Genomic DNA, 17,610 nt, shown 5'->3' on the forward strand with positions numbered 1-17,610 from the left:
TTAAAATAGTTTACTCAGTAAGTCATGTTAAGTTGTTTACTGATACTGATAAAAAGTGTAATAGGTTAATAGGTTCTAAGAAATTCTTCTTTACACATTTAATACAAAGCTAATGTTTGGAGATGCATTAATATAACAAATACATATAAAGCAAAGCTCTTTTTATACTTGAGGGAGGGTGAACCGGGGTCCTTGGACACCTGCAAGACCGTTTTCCTCCAAGTGCTGTTGTGACAGTGATGTAGCTCGAACACGTTTTTACATGTATTTGTAAACCTCGTTCGAGCCCGATCTGGTTTGTGTGTGTCTGTAGGGGTAAAAAAGCTCTCCTGCGGACGACCTCCCAGGGCCAGAGCGCTGGGAATATAGAATTACACCCACAGTTCAGTACAAAGGAAATCGCACTCAAAAACACATGCGTTTCACACTCACACCCAACAGCTGGCTCTTAAAACACACAATCGCACACCAGCCGCCATTCGCCAATGAGTACAGCGATCAGCCAGGCTCAAGTCCTCCTGGGAAAGGAGTTCGAAATGAGTTTTCGAAATTGCAATTACAACGTGATGTGCATTGTGGTTGGAACAAAATGTATGTGTTTGTTGCATTAATGCAACAAAACGAAGAGCAAAGGATGTGCATTTAGTGCACTATTGGTGCTTTATTATTCAATTTGTATTGCCGCAGAGCACGATGGGAAATGTAGCTTGGTAACGTAGCTTATCACCATAAAAATGCATTACAAGCTAAACCAGTGATATTTTAGTGTTATTTATACACCGTTACTGTTTTCATTAACATTTTAAATTATTTTTTTGTGAAAATGATCTAAAACACTGGTGGGGAATTAATTTTAAATTTAGTTTAGGGGAAATTTAGGGGAAAGTTAATTTTAGTAAAATTTTTCGTAATTTTGTTATGTGCTTTTGTAATTTCTTAATTTTTTTAAAAATATTTATATTTAGCTTTTTTAGTAATTTTAGTAGGCCTACTTCAACTAGTATTTCTAATTTTCTCTAATATTTGTAATTTTTTTATTAGTTTTTTTAATATTTCAATTTATATTTAATTTATATACATTTTTTAGTAATTTTAGTACTTCAACTAGTATTTCAAATTTTCTCTAATATTTGCCATTTTTTATTAGTTTTTGTTTTTTAATATTTCAATTGATATGTAATTTATATTACATTTTTTTAGTAATTTTAGTACTTCAACTAGTATTTCTAATTTTCTCTAATATTTGTAATTTTTTTATTAGTTTTTGTTTTTTAATATTTCAGTTTATATTTAATTTATATAAATTTTTTAGTAATTTTAGTACTTCAACTAGTATTTCTAATTTTCTCTAATATTTGCCATTTTTTATTAGTTTTTGTTTTTTAATATTTCAATTTATATGTAATTTATATTACATTTTTTAGTAATTTTAGTACTTCAACTAGTATTTCTAATTTTCTCTAATATTTGTCATTTTTTCTTAGTTTTTGTTTTTTAATATTTCAATTTATATTTAATTTATATTACATTTTTTAGTAATTTTAGTACTTCAACTTAAACTAGTTGCCAAGCCAACATTTAATTTTTTTTATTTAAGTGTTTGTTTTCCATTTAATATTTCTATTTTATTTCAACTTTATTACAGTTAACAACATTTTTGTAGTAGTTATGCTGCGTTCACACCGAACGCGAATAGAGCGTCAAATGCGCGTCTATCACGCCTAGTTGGACGCTTGAATTTTAAATCCACTCGCGAAATAAATTCAAGGCGCTCCAGGAGAAATGTCATAAAACACCACTCTGCTTCTTTTCATTTTCATTAAAAACAAATATTAAACATTAATAGCCATACAAATGTGGTACAGGCAACGCATACCTTGATTATCTTCACTGCATGTATATTTATAACAAACGAAATATATAACACAACCATGCCTTTTTTCATTTACATTTAAAACAATTATTAAACACATTAATATGTGGTTCAGACAATAAGTGTGCATATATATGATTATCACTGTAATAAAATTAAATATGACATAAAACACAACCCAGTCTTTTAAATGTTTTTTGTTAAATGTCAGTTTATGTGTGATCAACAATTACCATTATAAAAGTATAAGTAAAACAAGATATAAGAAGCTATACAATAAATACAGCAAACAATTCAGTCAAACAAAGTCAGCGCTAGTAGCCCAGGCTACAACTGTAAAGTTAAATAGCCTATAAAATAAAGTTATGAAACTTCTCTTTGCCCTCATTCAAAACGATTTGGCAGGCAACAAATTATAGATTCATGAGAGCAAAGATCGCCCGTTAGATCTCCACAAGATGAATTATCTCTCATGTTTAACCACTACAGGACATCAGAGCCAGCAGCAAACACCAGAAAGACTAGCCGAGGTAAGGCTGCTCTCGCCGGGGTTAATGAGCGCTGAGCGCCCGCTGATCGACTGGATCTTACAACTCAAAAAATGCCAGATTTTTTAAATAGGCGCTGTCTTTATAAATGAACCACAGATTTGAGCTTTAAACAACTATGCAGGGTTTCTCATCACGTCACTTTACCACGTGACAGCAGCAAGCAGGCTCCTGATTGGTTAACGCGGCGCGAATAGACGCCAAAGTTCAGATTTTTCAACTCGGGCGTCAGGCGCGAATTCCCTTCAAGCGCATGAATGCACAAAAAGCAAAAAATAAAATTACTTGTGTGTAACGAGCGCATCGCGCAAGACGCTCAATTGGAACTGGACTTCTGAATGAGGCGAAATCGTATCCATTGCGTCATGCTAAACGCGTCTACCGCTCCACAGGACCAACGCGTCTTTACATTGACTTAACATGGAAATCACTCGCTCCAGACGCTCTATTCGTGTTTGGTGTGAACGCAGGTTAGAGCCACAATATGTAATTTTTCGGCACTAGAGGTCACTTATTCAAAACAAAGGCATAGCTTGATGACGCCTTGATTTCGCGGAGCTTTTATTATGCCTCAGACGACGCTTTCACTTTCTCCCGTCATGTGTATGTGGGGTAACTTAGCTTTGTTTCATCATATTGGATACATTTGAGTGTGTTGAAAGTTATGTTATAATGCTTCTCTGTGCGTTCACTTGGCGGCTACTATGAGACACTTGTTCACACTGCAGTAAACTAGATCGATATTAGGCATGGTAAAACATGGCACTCGCGGTAAATTAAGAAAACAAGATTTAACCCTCTGGGGTTCTTCATTTATGGGTCAAAAATGACCCGGAGGGCGGGCTTAAGATAAAAAAGATTTGAGTAAAATCAATGAAATATATTTTTGTTCAATAATATTTTTTCTTTTCTTTTTTGGTATTTTGAGATAATTTTATGATTTATAATTAATATTAATGCAATAATTATGACCCATTTTTTCCCATTGAATATAATAAAAAATTAAATTTATTAAATTTTTAATTTATTAAAGCTGTATTTCATTTTAGAGTCAAGCCTAGGCCTCATGAAAGCAATTTTTTAAATGAGATCAGTGCCATCCGGTGGACACATTGAGCATTTTTATCACGCAATAGCACATTTTTACCACTATAGTGGATCTTGCATTTTATACAATTTTTTTTAAAAATCGTAGCTTCATCGGAATGGTCCGAAACTTGGTGACTTTATTGGTACTTGGTATATGAACACCCCCAAAAAATTGGGGACAGGATTTGAAAAGTCTAAGTGGTCGTAAAAAAAATAGTCACACTCAGGACCTTCGGGTCAAAAATGACCCCCATAGGAAATGAATGGAAAATTGGCAAAAATATGAAAGTACAGAGTTTTTTTGTGCATACAATCTACAAATCAGCCAGGATGCAGAAAAAAAGGACTCAACAGTGAAGGGGTGAATCTCTAAAACATCAAGAGTGCAAAACAGACAAAAAAACCTCACACACACACACACACACACACACACTTATACACACAAAAACACACGCACACACAACGCGTGCCATTCCAAAAGCTAATTTTGTGTGCAAGTTTTTTTGTCTGTTTTGCACTCTTGATGTTTTAGAGAGTCCCCCCTTTACTGTTGAGTCCTTTTTTCTGCATCCTGGCTGATTTGTAGATTGTATGCACAAAAAAACTCTGTATTTTCATATTTTTGACAATTTCCCATTCATTTCCTATGGGGGTCATTTTTGACCCGAAGGTCCTGAGTGTAACTATTTTTTTTACGACCACTTAGACTTTTCAAATCCTGTCCCCAATTTATTTGGCTGTTCGTATACCAAATACCAATAAAGTCACCAAGTTTCGGACCATTCCAATGAAGCTACAATTTAAAAAAAATATATATATATAAAATGCTTCGGGTCATTTTTGACCCGAAGTACCCCAGAGGGTTAAACATAAGACTAACTGTGTTGAGCTATATAACAATGATTAGTTTTCTGTTGACGAATGTATCCAAACAGTTGCTCACCTGTCTAATAAAACACATAATATATTAAAGCGTCTTTGGTGTTTCCGTGGTTTCTACAAAATGCAACCGAAAAATCGAGGGTGACGCGGGTATGATGTAATTGATAGGCGACGGCCAGACACGATCCGTGTCCTGCTTAAAATTGCTAATTTCTCTGGAATTTAAACATTCTTGGAAACATTTGTGATAATGTAAGTACACAAGTCAACAAAATATATAACATTGCTCTAGTGGTTTTTGGATATTTTACGCATAAAATCTTACATATTGTGCCTTTAACAAAAACAGCACTCTATATTCACAATTAGAGTTTGACACAAAACTTCCCACTGGCAGTTTAGTTGTAGTGTTTCCTTAAATCACAGAAATGAGCATTCGACATTCGACCCGAAAGCAGAAATAGATCACACTGAGTGCGCCGTGACCTGTGGCGGGCTGAAATCTTGGGTTAATTAGGATCAGCTCAGAGGTTTGACCTCACAGGGCCGGTGAAACCCATACCCTCTCGTTGACCCTGCCTTCTCCTGACCCCATTCTTTGCCCACATCACCCCTACCCAGGAAATGGCAGATTTGGTGACTTCCGTAGGGGGGCAAAGGGGTCCGGTCGCCGAGGCCTCTGGCCACCGGGGTCACAGCGGAGGCACAAACATTTCATTCAGCGCTGCACCATGTGGAGCCCAGCGTCCCGCTCCAAACGCTCTCCTTCAGTGTTTACTCTACAGGGGAGAGGAACGAGGGGGTGGCAGGACACAGACAATGCTGCCTTTTAAAGCCCTGCCAAGCCCACGGTGGGGTGGGGAAGTCTGCATGGGGCAGAGCAACACCTTCTCCCAAAACTTCACATTCAAGCGCTACCGCTTGGCTCCGATCCACCCTAGAACCTCCTCATTGGCCAAAGGAACCCGGCCGTTTCCCTGCGACTGCTGAGCTAGTTTGGAGGTTTTCTGAGGTGAATGAACCAATGCTGTGTTTGTATATGATGTAGACATAACAAAACCCCGTAATGTATAAAGCTTGAAAGATATAGCGTAGCCCTCGTATAGCGTCTGAGGCTAATATTTACATTCTCCAGTCACATTGAGAAACAAAGGCAACATGAGAGTCTATACTAAAACTATTTGTTTTGCTAGTTTTAATGAGACAATTCACTAAATGCAAGACGTCTTGCTCAGCCAGTTCTTATCAAGGCAAATAGAGCCTCTGTAATCATTATTTTATTGTATATGGTTTTTATATTTAACTCACTTGTTTAGAGTTTAAAGTTAAAAACATGGAACAATGCCAGTAAAATTAAATGTATCTTATTTTTGCAGAAGTCTTAGTCTTACTGTAAGAATACAGACGCAAAAACAAGTAAGAATCATAATAATCAACAAACATATAATTATTAACTTGTGCTGCACTGCATGGTGGGCAAATCAGACTCTTGATAAACTAGTTGGGACAACATTCGGAGGAAGTATTTTTAGTCTAACATGTTTTTATGCAGGTAAAAGAGCGTCTTAAAAACCTGATGAAATGCTTTCCCCCCCCAATGTGATAAATCAGATTATCATCAAGTCCCTTCTTATTCATACAAAGGATTGCATTTGTGTAGCAAACTGGATGATCTTTAACCCCGTGCAGGCTGATCCAGGCATGAAGAGCTTATGCTGTTAGGTGTTTATGAATCTGTATGACAGGCATGCACTATAAATCTGTCACCTGTCAAAAACTACACGACCTTGACCCGTTCCCATTCCTCAGAGCCATTTGTACCTTTCAGCAGAAAAAAACGAAATGATTTCCACCTCCTCATCCAGAATCTTCTCCTCAAACCGGTTGGATCGTACCATTGCTGTGCAATCACGGAACGGTCGGTTTGGGGGGCTAATTAAAATAAGGAAGAGATGATTTATTGCAGCTGGCCTCAGGCATTGACTGGTAATGGTTCACACATGGAGCCGGTTCCAGTGTGAGGAGCTCTTTTGTTATGGAAACTTATGACCAAAACATGTGGGAGCTCAGGAATCATGGTGGAAGCTATAGTTGGTACACTCTAAAAGTCTTTGAGCCTTTTGGGTCAATTTTTGGGGTTATTTTTGGAGTATTTGGGTAGTTTTTGTGTTACCCAGCTCCTGGGTCAGATGTAACAACCCAGTGTTTGGGTAGTTTTTGTGTTACCCAGCTCCTGGGTCAGATGTAACAACCCAGTGTTTGGGTAGTTTTTGTGTTACCCAGCTCCTGGGTCAGATGTAACAACCCAGTGTTTGGGTAGTTTTTGTGTTACCCAGCTCAACGGTCAGATGTAACAACCCAGTGTTTGGGTAGTTGTTGTGTTACTCAGATCCTGGGTCAGACGTAACAACCCAGTGTTTGGGTAGTTTTTGTGTTACCCAGCTCAACGGTCAGATGTAACAACCCAGTGTTTGGGTAGTTTTTGTGTTACCCAGCTCAACGGTCAGATGTAACAACCCAGTGTTTGGGTAGTTTTTGTGTTACCCAGCTCAAGAGTCAGACGTAACAACCCAGTGTTTGGGTAGTTGTTGTGTTACTCAGATCCTGGGTCAGACGTAACAACCCAGTGTTTGGGTAGTTTTTGTGTTACCCAGCTCAAGAGTCAGACGTAACAACCCAGTGTTTGGGTAGTTGTTGTGTTACTCAGATCCTGTGTCAGGCGTAACAACCCAGTGTTTGGGTAGTTTTTGTGTTACCCAGCTCAAGGGTCAGGCGTAACAACCCAGTGTTTGGGTAGTTTTTGTGTTACCCAGCTCAAGGGTCAGGCGTAACAACCCAGTGTTTGGGTAGTTTTTGTGTTACTCAGATCCTGGGTCAGACGTAACAATTTTCTCACGATTTACAAATAGTTGGAAACATTTGGGATATTGTAAGTACTCAACTGAACAAAATATATAACCCTGGCATAATGGTTTTTGGATATTTTACTGCAAAAATCTTACATATTGTGCCTTTAAATGTAGATAATATGTATTAAAAACTATATGAAATATGCTATACTGTAAAATATGATCAAAAACAGAGGAATTATCATGCAAACCAGTGGTTGTGTCGAGTATTTTACATTTTTTTTGAGGATTTAAGTTAACCCGTAGACATTAATTCTTGTATGAAGTAAAAAAAAAAAAAGAAGAAGAAGCTAGTATTACAGGGTTTATGCTGGGTTAAATCAACCCAACATGTTTTTCTGTCCTATATTTACCCAGCCCTTGGGAAAACAACTACCCAAATTGGGTTGTTTCTAACCAATTGTTTTGTAAGTGTTATCTCTATATGATGTTGTGGGGCACATTTTAGTGTACTGAAGAATGGCGATCAAGCTCGTCAGAATATATTACTCATTTAGCAACAGGTTTGTGCAAAAAGCATCCAATCTTTATCTAGAAGTGAAACTAGAGAAAGAAATGTTAAATTGGCCAAAAGGTTTATATAGTACTGACCAAAATCACATGAACACACATCAAATTGTAAATACGATTTTCAAACGTATGGGGTATGAACTTCCCTGGAGGTCTTACCATCTGACGGAGCTTAGGTCCATCTTTAATCAAACACACCTGAAATGTGTCAAGGGGTGATCAAGGGGTGCGTCTCAATCAGCTCCTAGTTCAGTAGTCAGGGCACTGATCAGGGATCAGCCCATTGACTTATGTCCTGATCAGTGCCCTGACTACTGAACTAGAGCTGATTGAGACGCACCCAAGGTCTTTGAGTTCACAGGAAAAATTACATGCAGGTGTTCGACCAGGACCAGGACCAGGCCCGTAGCCAGCCTAGTGAAAGGGGGGGTTCTTTTTTTTTCTCCAAAAAGTGGACCTTTTTTCATTTTGTATTTAATTATGAGGCTCAAATACTCAGCACATTATGCACTAATTTGCACTGGATTATCTTGTCTGCTATTTACTACAATGTTGTCAAATTACTAACCAAGATCACATACCACCTTTTTCAGTCCAAACACACACTGTGTGGAGTGTATATTATTTGGCATGGATGATCAAAACTTCCCCACAAAGTATAAATCACATAGTCATGTGACAGAACTACAAGCTAAACATGAAGTTTTGAAGAAGTCACTAAATGTACATTTGTACGATCTCTAACTTATAATTGGTCAGGAAACAAAGGTGCTTTATTTACTTCACTTCACGCACACACAAACACACACATTAGGTTGTAAGGGGGGTTCGGGGCCCCGAGAAAACGTTGATTTCTCTGATCTACATATAGGCATATAGTATAATACATATTACACATATGTGCATTTTAAGATGTTTGAAGGACGAAAAAAGTATGAGAAATAGCTTTAAAACAAGATTATTTCAGAAGAAACACCCTTGGCTAATATTACTATAGTCTTCAACACACTCTTTAAATAAAGATTCTTTGCAGCACACTCACTGTACAGTGTTGCTATGATTCTTTGACGATTAAAAAAATCAATGGTTTTCTAAAGAACAAGAGATGTTTATGACACCGACAGCTATTGAAGAGGATGCACAAATATTACAATTCTGGCCGATATGGATAATTGTTTTGATTTTATGGGCAAAAACCAACAAATGGCTAATATTAAAATTCTATAATATTTTGTGTAAATCACAGTATTCTCTTAGAATTCCTAAAACAAAAAAAACAGAATATGATAATTTTGCTAACACTTTACAATATCTATTTATTAACATTAGTTAAAGGGTTAGTTCACCCAAAAATGAAAATTCTGTCATTAATTACTTCCCCTCATGTCGTTCGACACCCGTCAGACCTCCGTTCATCTTCGGAACACAAATGAAGATATTTTAGTTGAAATCTGATGGCTCTGAAAGGCCTCCATTGGCTCAATGGCACGGTTCACTCTCAAGACCCTTAAAAGGTACTAAAGACGTCGTTACAAAGTCCATCTCACTACAGTGGCTCTACAATAACTTTATGGAGTGATGAGATTAGTTTTTGTGCGCAAAAAAACCCTAAATAACGACTTTTGATGACGATTTCAAAACACGACCTCATGAAGCTTCGAAACGTTATGAATCAGTGAGTCGATTCAGCGGTTTGAATCGCCAAATTTCAGCAGTTTGGCGGTTTGACACGCGATCCGAATCATCATTCGGCTCATTGATTCATAACGCTTCGAAGCTTCATGATGCCGTGTTTTGAAATCGTCATCACTATGTAAGTCGTTATTTAGGGGTTTTTTGCGCACAAAAACTATTGTCGCCGATTCATAAAGTTATTGTAGAACCTCTGTAGTGAGATGGACTTTGTAACGACGTCTTTAGTACCTTTTAAGGGTCTTGAGAGTGAACCGTGCCATTGAGCCAATGGAGGCCTTTCAGAGCCATCAGATTTCAACTAAAATATCTTCATTTGTGTTCTGAAGATGAACGGAGGTCTGACGGGTGTCGAACGACATGAGGGGAAGTAATTAATGACAGAATTTTCATTTTTGGGTGAACTAACCCTTTAACTACATTAGTTAAAAGGACCTAGCAATGAAATATGTTTCTAAATCCTGTATTAATCTAAATGTTAATTTCAACATTTAGGCTACTAATACATTATTAAAATCACAAGTTGTGTCTGTTAATGTTATTTAATATACCTGAGCTGACATGAACTTACAATGAACAGTTGTGTTTTCTTTAACTAACGTTAACAAAAAATGATGAATACTGAACAATGTATGCTCATTGTTAGCTAAATAATAGTTTTAATTTCTACAAAATAATTTAGACATCACAGTTTTATAACTGAAAGTACTGTATGAAAGCTAAATATTCGTTTTGAGACTTGCCAGATTATAAATATAGATTAATATTACAAATTATTTGTGTTTTATTACAATTAACTTTGAGCATATTGTGAAACACAATAGAAATATATAAATAGCAAGAAATGAACATTGATATTCATCAATGAACAATAATTATAATAATAATATAATCATTATTAGACCTATTTACATTTTAAAGCATTCCTGGTTCTATTGTTCACAATTCATCAGTACATGTTATTTAATAATAAATTAGTGTTCATCTTCATAATCTTATATCAAAATGTCCATAATGCCTCTTATTGTTCAACCACCTGAAAAACACTGACACTTCAAATCAAGTCCTTCCCTGTTTTTTCTTGTTAAATGTCCTTATTTTGACTGGAAGCCCAGAGTACATAACAATGTCCGCTGCACTGAGACACATTTATGTGAAAATCATTAACTAAACACTTAACATGCCACACATATCACATCTCTAACCGCACCCCAGTCTGATATATCGCTTCAGGACGCGGTCAAAAAAGACCAGACGGCTGGAAATACTACAGATTGCACATTAACTCCTGCCGAGACGCAACCTGTTTATTCTTGTGACCAATCAGCATTTTCCTTTCTTTTCTTTTTTTTAAGTAACTCGTTGACTGTCTGCTTCTTTGGCGTGCCGTCAAAGACCAAAAAACGGACAGTTTGAACATTTTTTCCAAGGAGACGGATCATTTCAAGACGCAGTTCAGGGTCAGATGATGTTGTGTGAGTGTGTGTGGGGGGCGGAAGATGCAGATCTGGTTGATAATGCAGCTCTGTGTGCGGTTATCTGCTGATTATTGGTCCTGTCGGCTGGGTTGTTGAACTCGGTCACCCGCTGCCTTGACCTCGCTGACCTTCCTCATGTTGGCACAAGCTAAACCCTTTCAAAGAGCCATTCAGCATGACTGGACGCATGTTATATATGTCACACAAAAAGAGATGTGAAACTGTGGTTAAAGGTGGAGCTTTGTGAATGTTGTATTTCACATGGAGTCAAGGAATGTGGAAGCTGTAATGGGGGTAATTGCCAGTGTGCTTTGTGAGGACAGTTTGAGGCGGGGGGGATGAGGGGAAGCTGGTGGTGGAAGTAATTGTGTGAGAAGATTGGGGATGGTTTATCAGAGGGCCTGACTGTGTGTTTGTGGTGTTTAGAAAAACAACGAGCAATAGGGAGAAAAGCCTTCTTGCAAAGTATGAATGTCTCTGGTGAAATTCTGAGTTTTTTGTGTGTTTATATATGCAGCCGTACACTATCATACTATTTCTGCACTATGTAGTATGCACACTGTGTGCCTCTAAGTAACAGTGTACACTACCTAGAGTAGTTTCTTATGTTCCCCAAGGCTGCATTTATTTGATCAAAAGTACAGTACAATTGTGAAATATTATTACAATTTAATATAACTGTGCTGTTTCATATTTATGTGGAAACTGATTAATTTTTTCAGGATTCTTTGATAAATAGAAAGTGTTTATTTTTTATTTTTATTAGAAATCTTTTGTAACATTATAAATGTCTTTACTTTCACTTTTGATCAGCTTAATGTATCCTGACGGTATACAAGTGTTCATTTCTTTAAAAAAATAAAATAAAATAAACTTTCTGACCCAGACTTTTGAATGCTGGTGTATGATCATAATATGTATTTCCACATACTATTCTTTTAAAGTAGTAAATAAACATGTGGATGATCAGACAGATGATAAATAATGATGGCACCGAAATGAATGAAAATTCTGGGCCGAAACCAAAACTAAAATCCGGGATGCACTTGACCAAAAAAACGAAAGCGAAAATGGCTTTTTAACAATAATTATTAATTTCTTACTTTAAATGAAATGTCTTTTTTGTATTATAATTGAATGAGTCGCTTTGAAGTTGCGTCTTTGGAAGCGGTGCAACTCTCAAAGTTACAAAATAATGTTGTGCAAGCGTGGCATATTTTTGGCTCATATTTTTGGCCTCTTTCGGCCAAAAACTGAAAATGCCATTTTCAGACGATATTTTTCATCCTTACTGCTGACAATTACATACTTAACTACACGGCACAAGCTGATTGGTTCCTGTTGCATCTGCAGCCAGTGAGCTTGCCGCTCAACTAGGGATGAAACGGTATGGAAATTTAACATCACGATTATAGTGACCCAAATTATCACGGTTATCAATATTATCACGGTTTTGTTCAAATGAGATGAAAGTGTTTAAAAGAACAGATGCACACACTTAAAACATTTAAACAAGTTTTATATTTGAAATCAACAAACAACAAATAAATCAAGCAGCTCTAAGCACTTTTTTAAGCTAGATTCTATTCTGTGCGATTTCCTTCCTTATAATGGCCGTCGTCAATAGCAACGCATAACGCATAAATAATAGGGATGCACGATATATCGGCAACATATCGTTATCGGCCGATAAATGATTATTTTTGATGTTATCGTTATCGGTCCAATAAGAAAATTTGACCGATATAGTCAAGCCGATAGATAATGTATTATTTCCTTCAGCTGAGACGGACGCGCTGTCCACCATGATGGGTTTGAATTGCTCTAAATATGTTTGGAATCACTTCGAAAAGGAAAATACAGTTATGTGCAACATGTGCAGCGCAAGTCTTCTATAATCTACATAAAATGATAATGAGAATAGAATAGGCTGTAAAAGAGCGTTGTGTTTCAGCGCGTTTGTTGAGGGAAGAGCGCGCCCACGGAGTTACACCTTCATGACGAGCACAGTCAAGTTCGCTTGTGCATTCACAGCCTTTTGTGCCATTGTAAGTTGTAATATTATATTTATTATTATTCTGTGTATGTAATATCATATAGGATGCGTTTGGTTGAGTTAATAAACGATGCAGTAAAGCACTTCATTGTACCGGTCTTTAGCTTCAGCGCGCGCCCACGGAGTTGCACCTTCATGACGAGCACAGTCAAGTTTGCTTGTGCATTCACAGCCTTTTGTGCCATTGTAAGTTGTAATATTATATTTATTATTTTGTGTATATAATCCCATATAGGATGCGTTTGGTTGAGTTCATTAACGATGCAGTAAAGCACTTCATTGTACCGGCGCGCGCATTTCCAACAGAAATGCACAGCATTAATAACTACTGGGACTGTCCTATACATAACGCAATGAGAATATTTCTGTTATAAAACGTAGTGAATTCTCTGGGTTTAGTTGTTTTTCAGCGCGCTGTTGTGGGAAGCGTCAACAACGCATTCTGACCAGCACAGTCAAGTTCGCTTGTGCATTCGCGTCATTTTAAGCATATGTAAGTCGTAATATTACGTTTTTGTAGTATAAACATCTGATTAAAGTCATATAGGATGTGTTTGGTTAAGTCAATAACCCGCAGTGCTTCACTGTACCGGTGATCATCTTCAGTTTCAGCACGCTCTCAAACAGGGGAAGAGCATCCACAGGAGTTATAACCCTTCACCTATGCGTGATTTTGTGCTAATATAAGTTGTAATATTATATTTATTTTGTATAAATATCTGATTGTTCTCATATATGAAGCGTTTAGTTGTTAATTAAACTTCTAAGCGCTTCAGTTTATGGTTGTTCGTTCATTCTCTCCAGCTTCAGCGCGCTCTCAAACAGCAACATTATTCCTAATAGACTAGACTAATATTACAGATGTTTACTATTACTGTTATATTAAACATATTTTTTTTTTCAAAAACACAGAAGCATTATTTTTTATAATTAGCACTTTTATTGTTCTCGTATCATTTCCATCAACAATATGGTTTGATTAAAACCATTTCTTTATCGTCTGTGCGGAGGTTTTCATGCACTTGCATTCTGATTCTTTATTATGCAGCCTAAGTAATGCTGTTCAATTACTTGTTTGCATTATTTAGGTATATTATTTTTATTTTTTAGACAATATAATTTTTGGTAACATTTTAGAAATAAGGTCTCATTTTATTAATGCATTAACTATCATGAACAAACAGAGAGCAATAACCTTTGTTTCTTTTAGTAATAAAATGTTTGTGTTTTGTAACAGTCCATTCACAGTTCATACCTAATGTTAAAAGACACAACTTTGGGTCTGAATATGTTGAGATTAACATGAACTAATATTAATAAATCCTGTTGAAGTATTGTTCATTCATTGTTGGTTAACTAATACTAACAAAAATTAAACCTTATTGTAAAGTGTTAAAAAAAAAATTGGCCATAGGAGTGTAAAATTAATTTGAAAAGGTAAGGAATCTCACACTGGTTCAAATAGGCTACTGTAGTGTATAGGTTTGGTTTATGTTGAAGTGTTTGGGACATGGCTTTTAATGGTGAGCCTTTTGTTTTTGTAATCAGGCTCTCAGAGTTTATTAAAATTTGTATTTAGATTTATCGGCCAATATATCGGTTATCGGCTTTCAAATATTAAGAATTATCGGTTATCGGTATCGGCCAAAATGTTCATATCGGTGCATCCCTAATAAATAATAATAATTTGTCGTAAATATAATCTCTAATATTATCTCTGTAAATATATTCAAGCAATATACTCATCAGTGTTCAGCAATGATGCATTTTAATCTAGCATATTTTTGTGTAAGAGCCCAAACAGTAGGCCTATCCTAGTGAAATATGCATATTTCCATATGATTTGACAGTTTATTTTATTAAATATCAAAAGGTATGTATCATACCTGACACCTAGATGAACACCTTACAGTCAGTTTTATGACTGTCATTCCCTTCAAATGCTATTGAAGTCAGAAACGTGTATAACGTTACCAATGTTGTGTGTAACTTTAGAGACGGTCCCTAAATTCGCCAGCGTAATGCCAGTCATATCAGATGCGCTGTGGTTCTGCTGTTTGTTTTAAACCATTTTCGCTGCTGAAATAGAACAAAAACAGTCGACCACGGTATGATGAATGAATCTCCTGCGTACATTGCACGTTTATCTCTGCTTTGAGTAGATTTCAGCGAGTGAGAGCGGCGCGCGCTCTTAACAAAAACTCCGGCTGATCTGAACGCCTCTGATTATGAGACGACGTCGCTTTCATAAACTCAATAGAAACACGTGTAAGTGCTTATAATGCGCAACGCGATTATAACAGATGGCTTTTGAGAAGACTATAATAAGTTTAACAGTCAGAGTGGCAATAGTGTGCAGCCGAAATAACGTTACACCCGCAAATGGCGGTTGTTAATGTTAAGCCCTGATTATTATCCCTTAAATGTCACCCTAGTCTTGTCTGAATGTGTTCGTTTGCGTCACGTTATTATTTCCCAGACGTAGTTTTGGTATTGAGGTCCTTTTAGAAATCTGAAAAATCTCCAGGCGCTGTCACTGCCTTCTGACATTTATTCCCATTCAAAAGACAGCAGTGCGCTGCGCCAGACTGATGCTGACTGGACATGATTTACCGCGAGTTTTCTCAATCGTGATAATCACACGCGGTTTTAATGATAATTAAATTTTATACGATATTACTAACCGTCACTAAATTTTATCGTGGTTAATCGTGAAACCGGTAATCGTTTCATCCCTACGCTCAACATTTAAATAGTTGGTCAGTATTTGCTGAAGCAGTTTTCAGCATGCTCCTCAGAAATGTGTGTGAACACAATGGCCAATCAGAGACATATATGTTGAGCGTGTGAACACAATGGCCAATCAGAGACATATATGTTGAGCGTGTGAACACAATGGCCAATCAGAGACATATATGTTGAGCGTGTGAACACAATGGCCAATCAAAGACATATGTGTTGACCATGTGAACACAATAGCCAATCACAGACATATGTGTTGAGCGCATGAACACAGTGGCCAATCACAGACATACATGTGTTGAGCGCGCAAACACAATAGCCAATCAGAGACATATATGTTGAGCGTGTGAACACAATAGCCAATCACAGACATATGTGTTGAGCGCATGAACACAGTGGCCAATCACAGACATACATGTGTTGAGCGCGCAAACACAATAGCCAATCAGAGACATATATGTTGAGCTTGTGAACACAATAGCCAATCACAGACATATGTGTTGAGCGCATGAACACAGTGGCCAATCACAGACATACATGTGTTGAGCGCGCAAACACAATAGCCAATCAGAGACATATATGTTGAGCGTGTGAACACAATGGCCAATCAAAGACATATGTGTTGGGCGCTCAAAATGCTAGAGGGAAATGCTGATATCATCAAATTTTTTAAATTTCAGTACTTTTGACAACTCTATATCAGGGCCTTAACATTATCATATTAGCCTTTACCATGCTAGTTGTCATCAGTGCATACCTAACTTTTTATTTTTAGGAACTTAAAAGTTTTAATGCTCATATCTGACATTAAAACATACTACATTTAAAAAGTAAAGAGATGCCCCTACAACTGTCCAAAATCCACAAAACAACCTTCCCATCTGAATGATAACCATTGCACCTAGCCTTATGGAGCAGTTCTGGTCTATTTAGGAAGCCACAGTTATGGAATGCTTCTGGATTCATGAAAATCATGATGATATTATGAATGCAACAACTATGCTCACTGCTCTTATGCAACAAATGTCCTGCTGTGACAGGATTTGTGTGTATGTTTCAGTTCTCACCTAATTTGCTCTCTCTCTCTGTGTCTGTCTGTAAAGGTTTCAGGCTCCGGTCCGCATGCTGTCATGCTGTCCTTAGATGAGCCACTAGACCTGAAGGTGCCGAGGGGGCGGGTCGGTGGGCGGGACAGATACGCCATGTCTCCGCCCTCTCTGACCGCCTCTCCCATACACGCCAAGGGGGCCGGGCAGCTACGGATGACAGACGACGGTACCGCAGTCATCATTCCAGCGTCTCCTGCCTCCCCACACACAGGTAAACAAGACAGATTCAATATAATATAACATACAATATAATTGCAGGGAGTATAACAGAGGCGTGTGTTTGCAGGTGTCCTGCAGGACAAGTCTGAGACCCCCACACCGCCCGCCGTGGACCTCAGCATGTCCCCGTCCTCCCGAAACACCGCCTGCTCTCCGGATCTCTCCAATGGAAATGGCTCAGCTCACATTTTCCACGGGGTGAGTTGACAACGCTAGGGAAGAGCACAACATGGGTACTGAATATACTAATACTATTTATGCAAGCAAAAACTTAGCTTAATTTTTCAGTTTTATAATCTGTTGCAGTGATATTTTGGGTTGTACCCTTGACCTAAAGTTTTTAACAAGGCTTTTTGACTTTTTGTACAGTTAAAAAACCTAAACTAAAGATCAAAATTATCTTAAAAATAACAAGAACACTGCTTAAGAGAAAACTTTTTACAGAATGTATCTTTAATATAAGTTAAATTCAGCATATTAGAATGATTTCTGAAGGATCATGT

General features: G+C 37.2%; 1 protein-coding gene across 1 annotated transcript in view; it reads left to right on the forward strand.

The window, feature by feature from the left end:
* glis2b (GLIS family zinc finger 2b) overlaps positions 1-17,610 on the forward strand; it is a 64,818-nt gene that overhangs the window by 38,579 nt on the left and 8,629 nt on the right. The window contains exons 2-3 of the mRNA XM_079827370.1: positions 16,883-17,099; positions 17,175-17,305. Of these exons, the coding sequence (XP_079683496.1) occupies positions 16,910-17,099; positions 17,175-17,305 (321 nt within the window). The 5' untranslated portion in view covers positions 16,883-16,909. The remainder of the gene's footprint in view (positions 1-16,882; positions 17,100-17,174; positions 17,306-17,610) is intronic.

Source organism: Gobio gobio, assembly GCF_949357685.1.
Source record: "Gobio gobio genome assembly, chromosome: 1".
Classification (NCBI taxonomy): Eukaryota; Metazoa; Chordata; class Actinopteri; order Cypriniformes; family Gobionidae; genus Gobio; species Gobio gobio.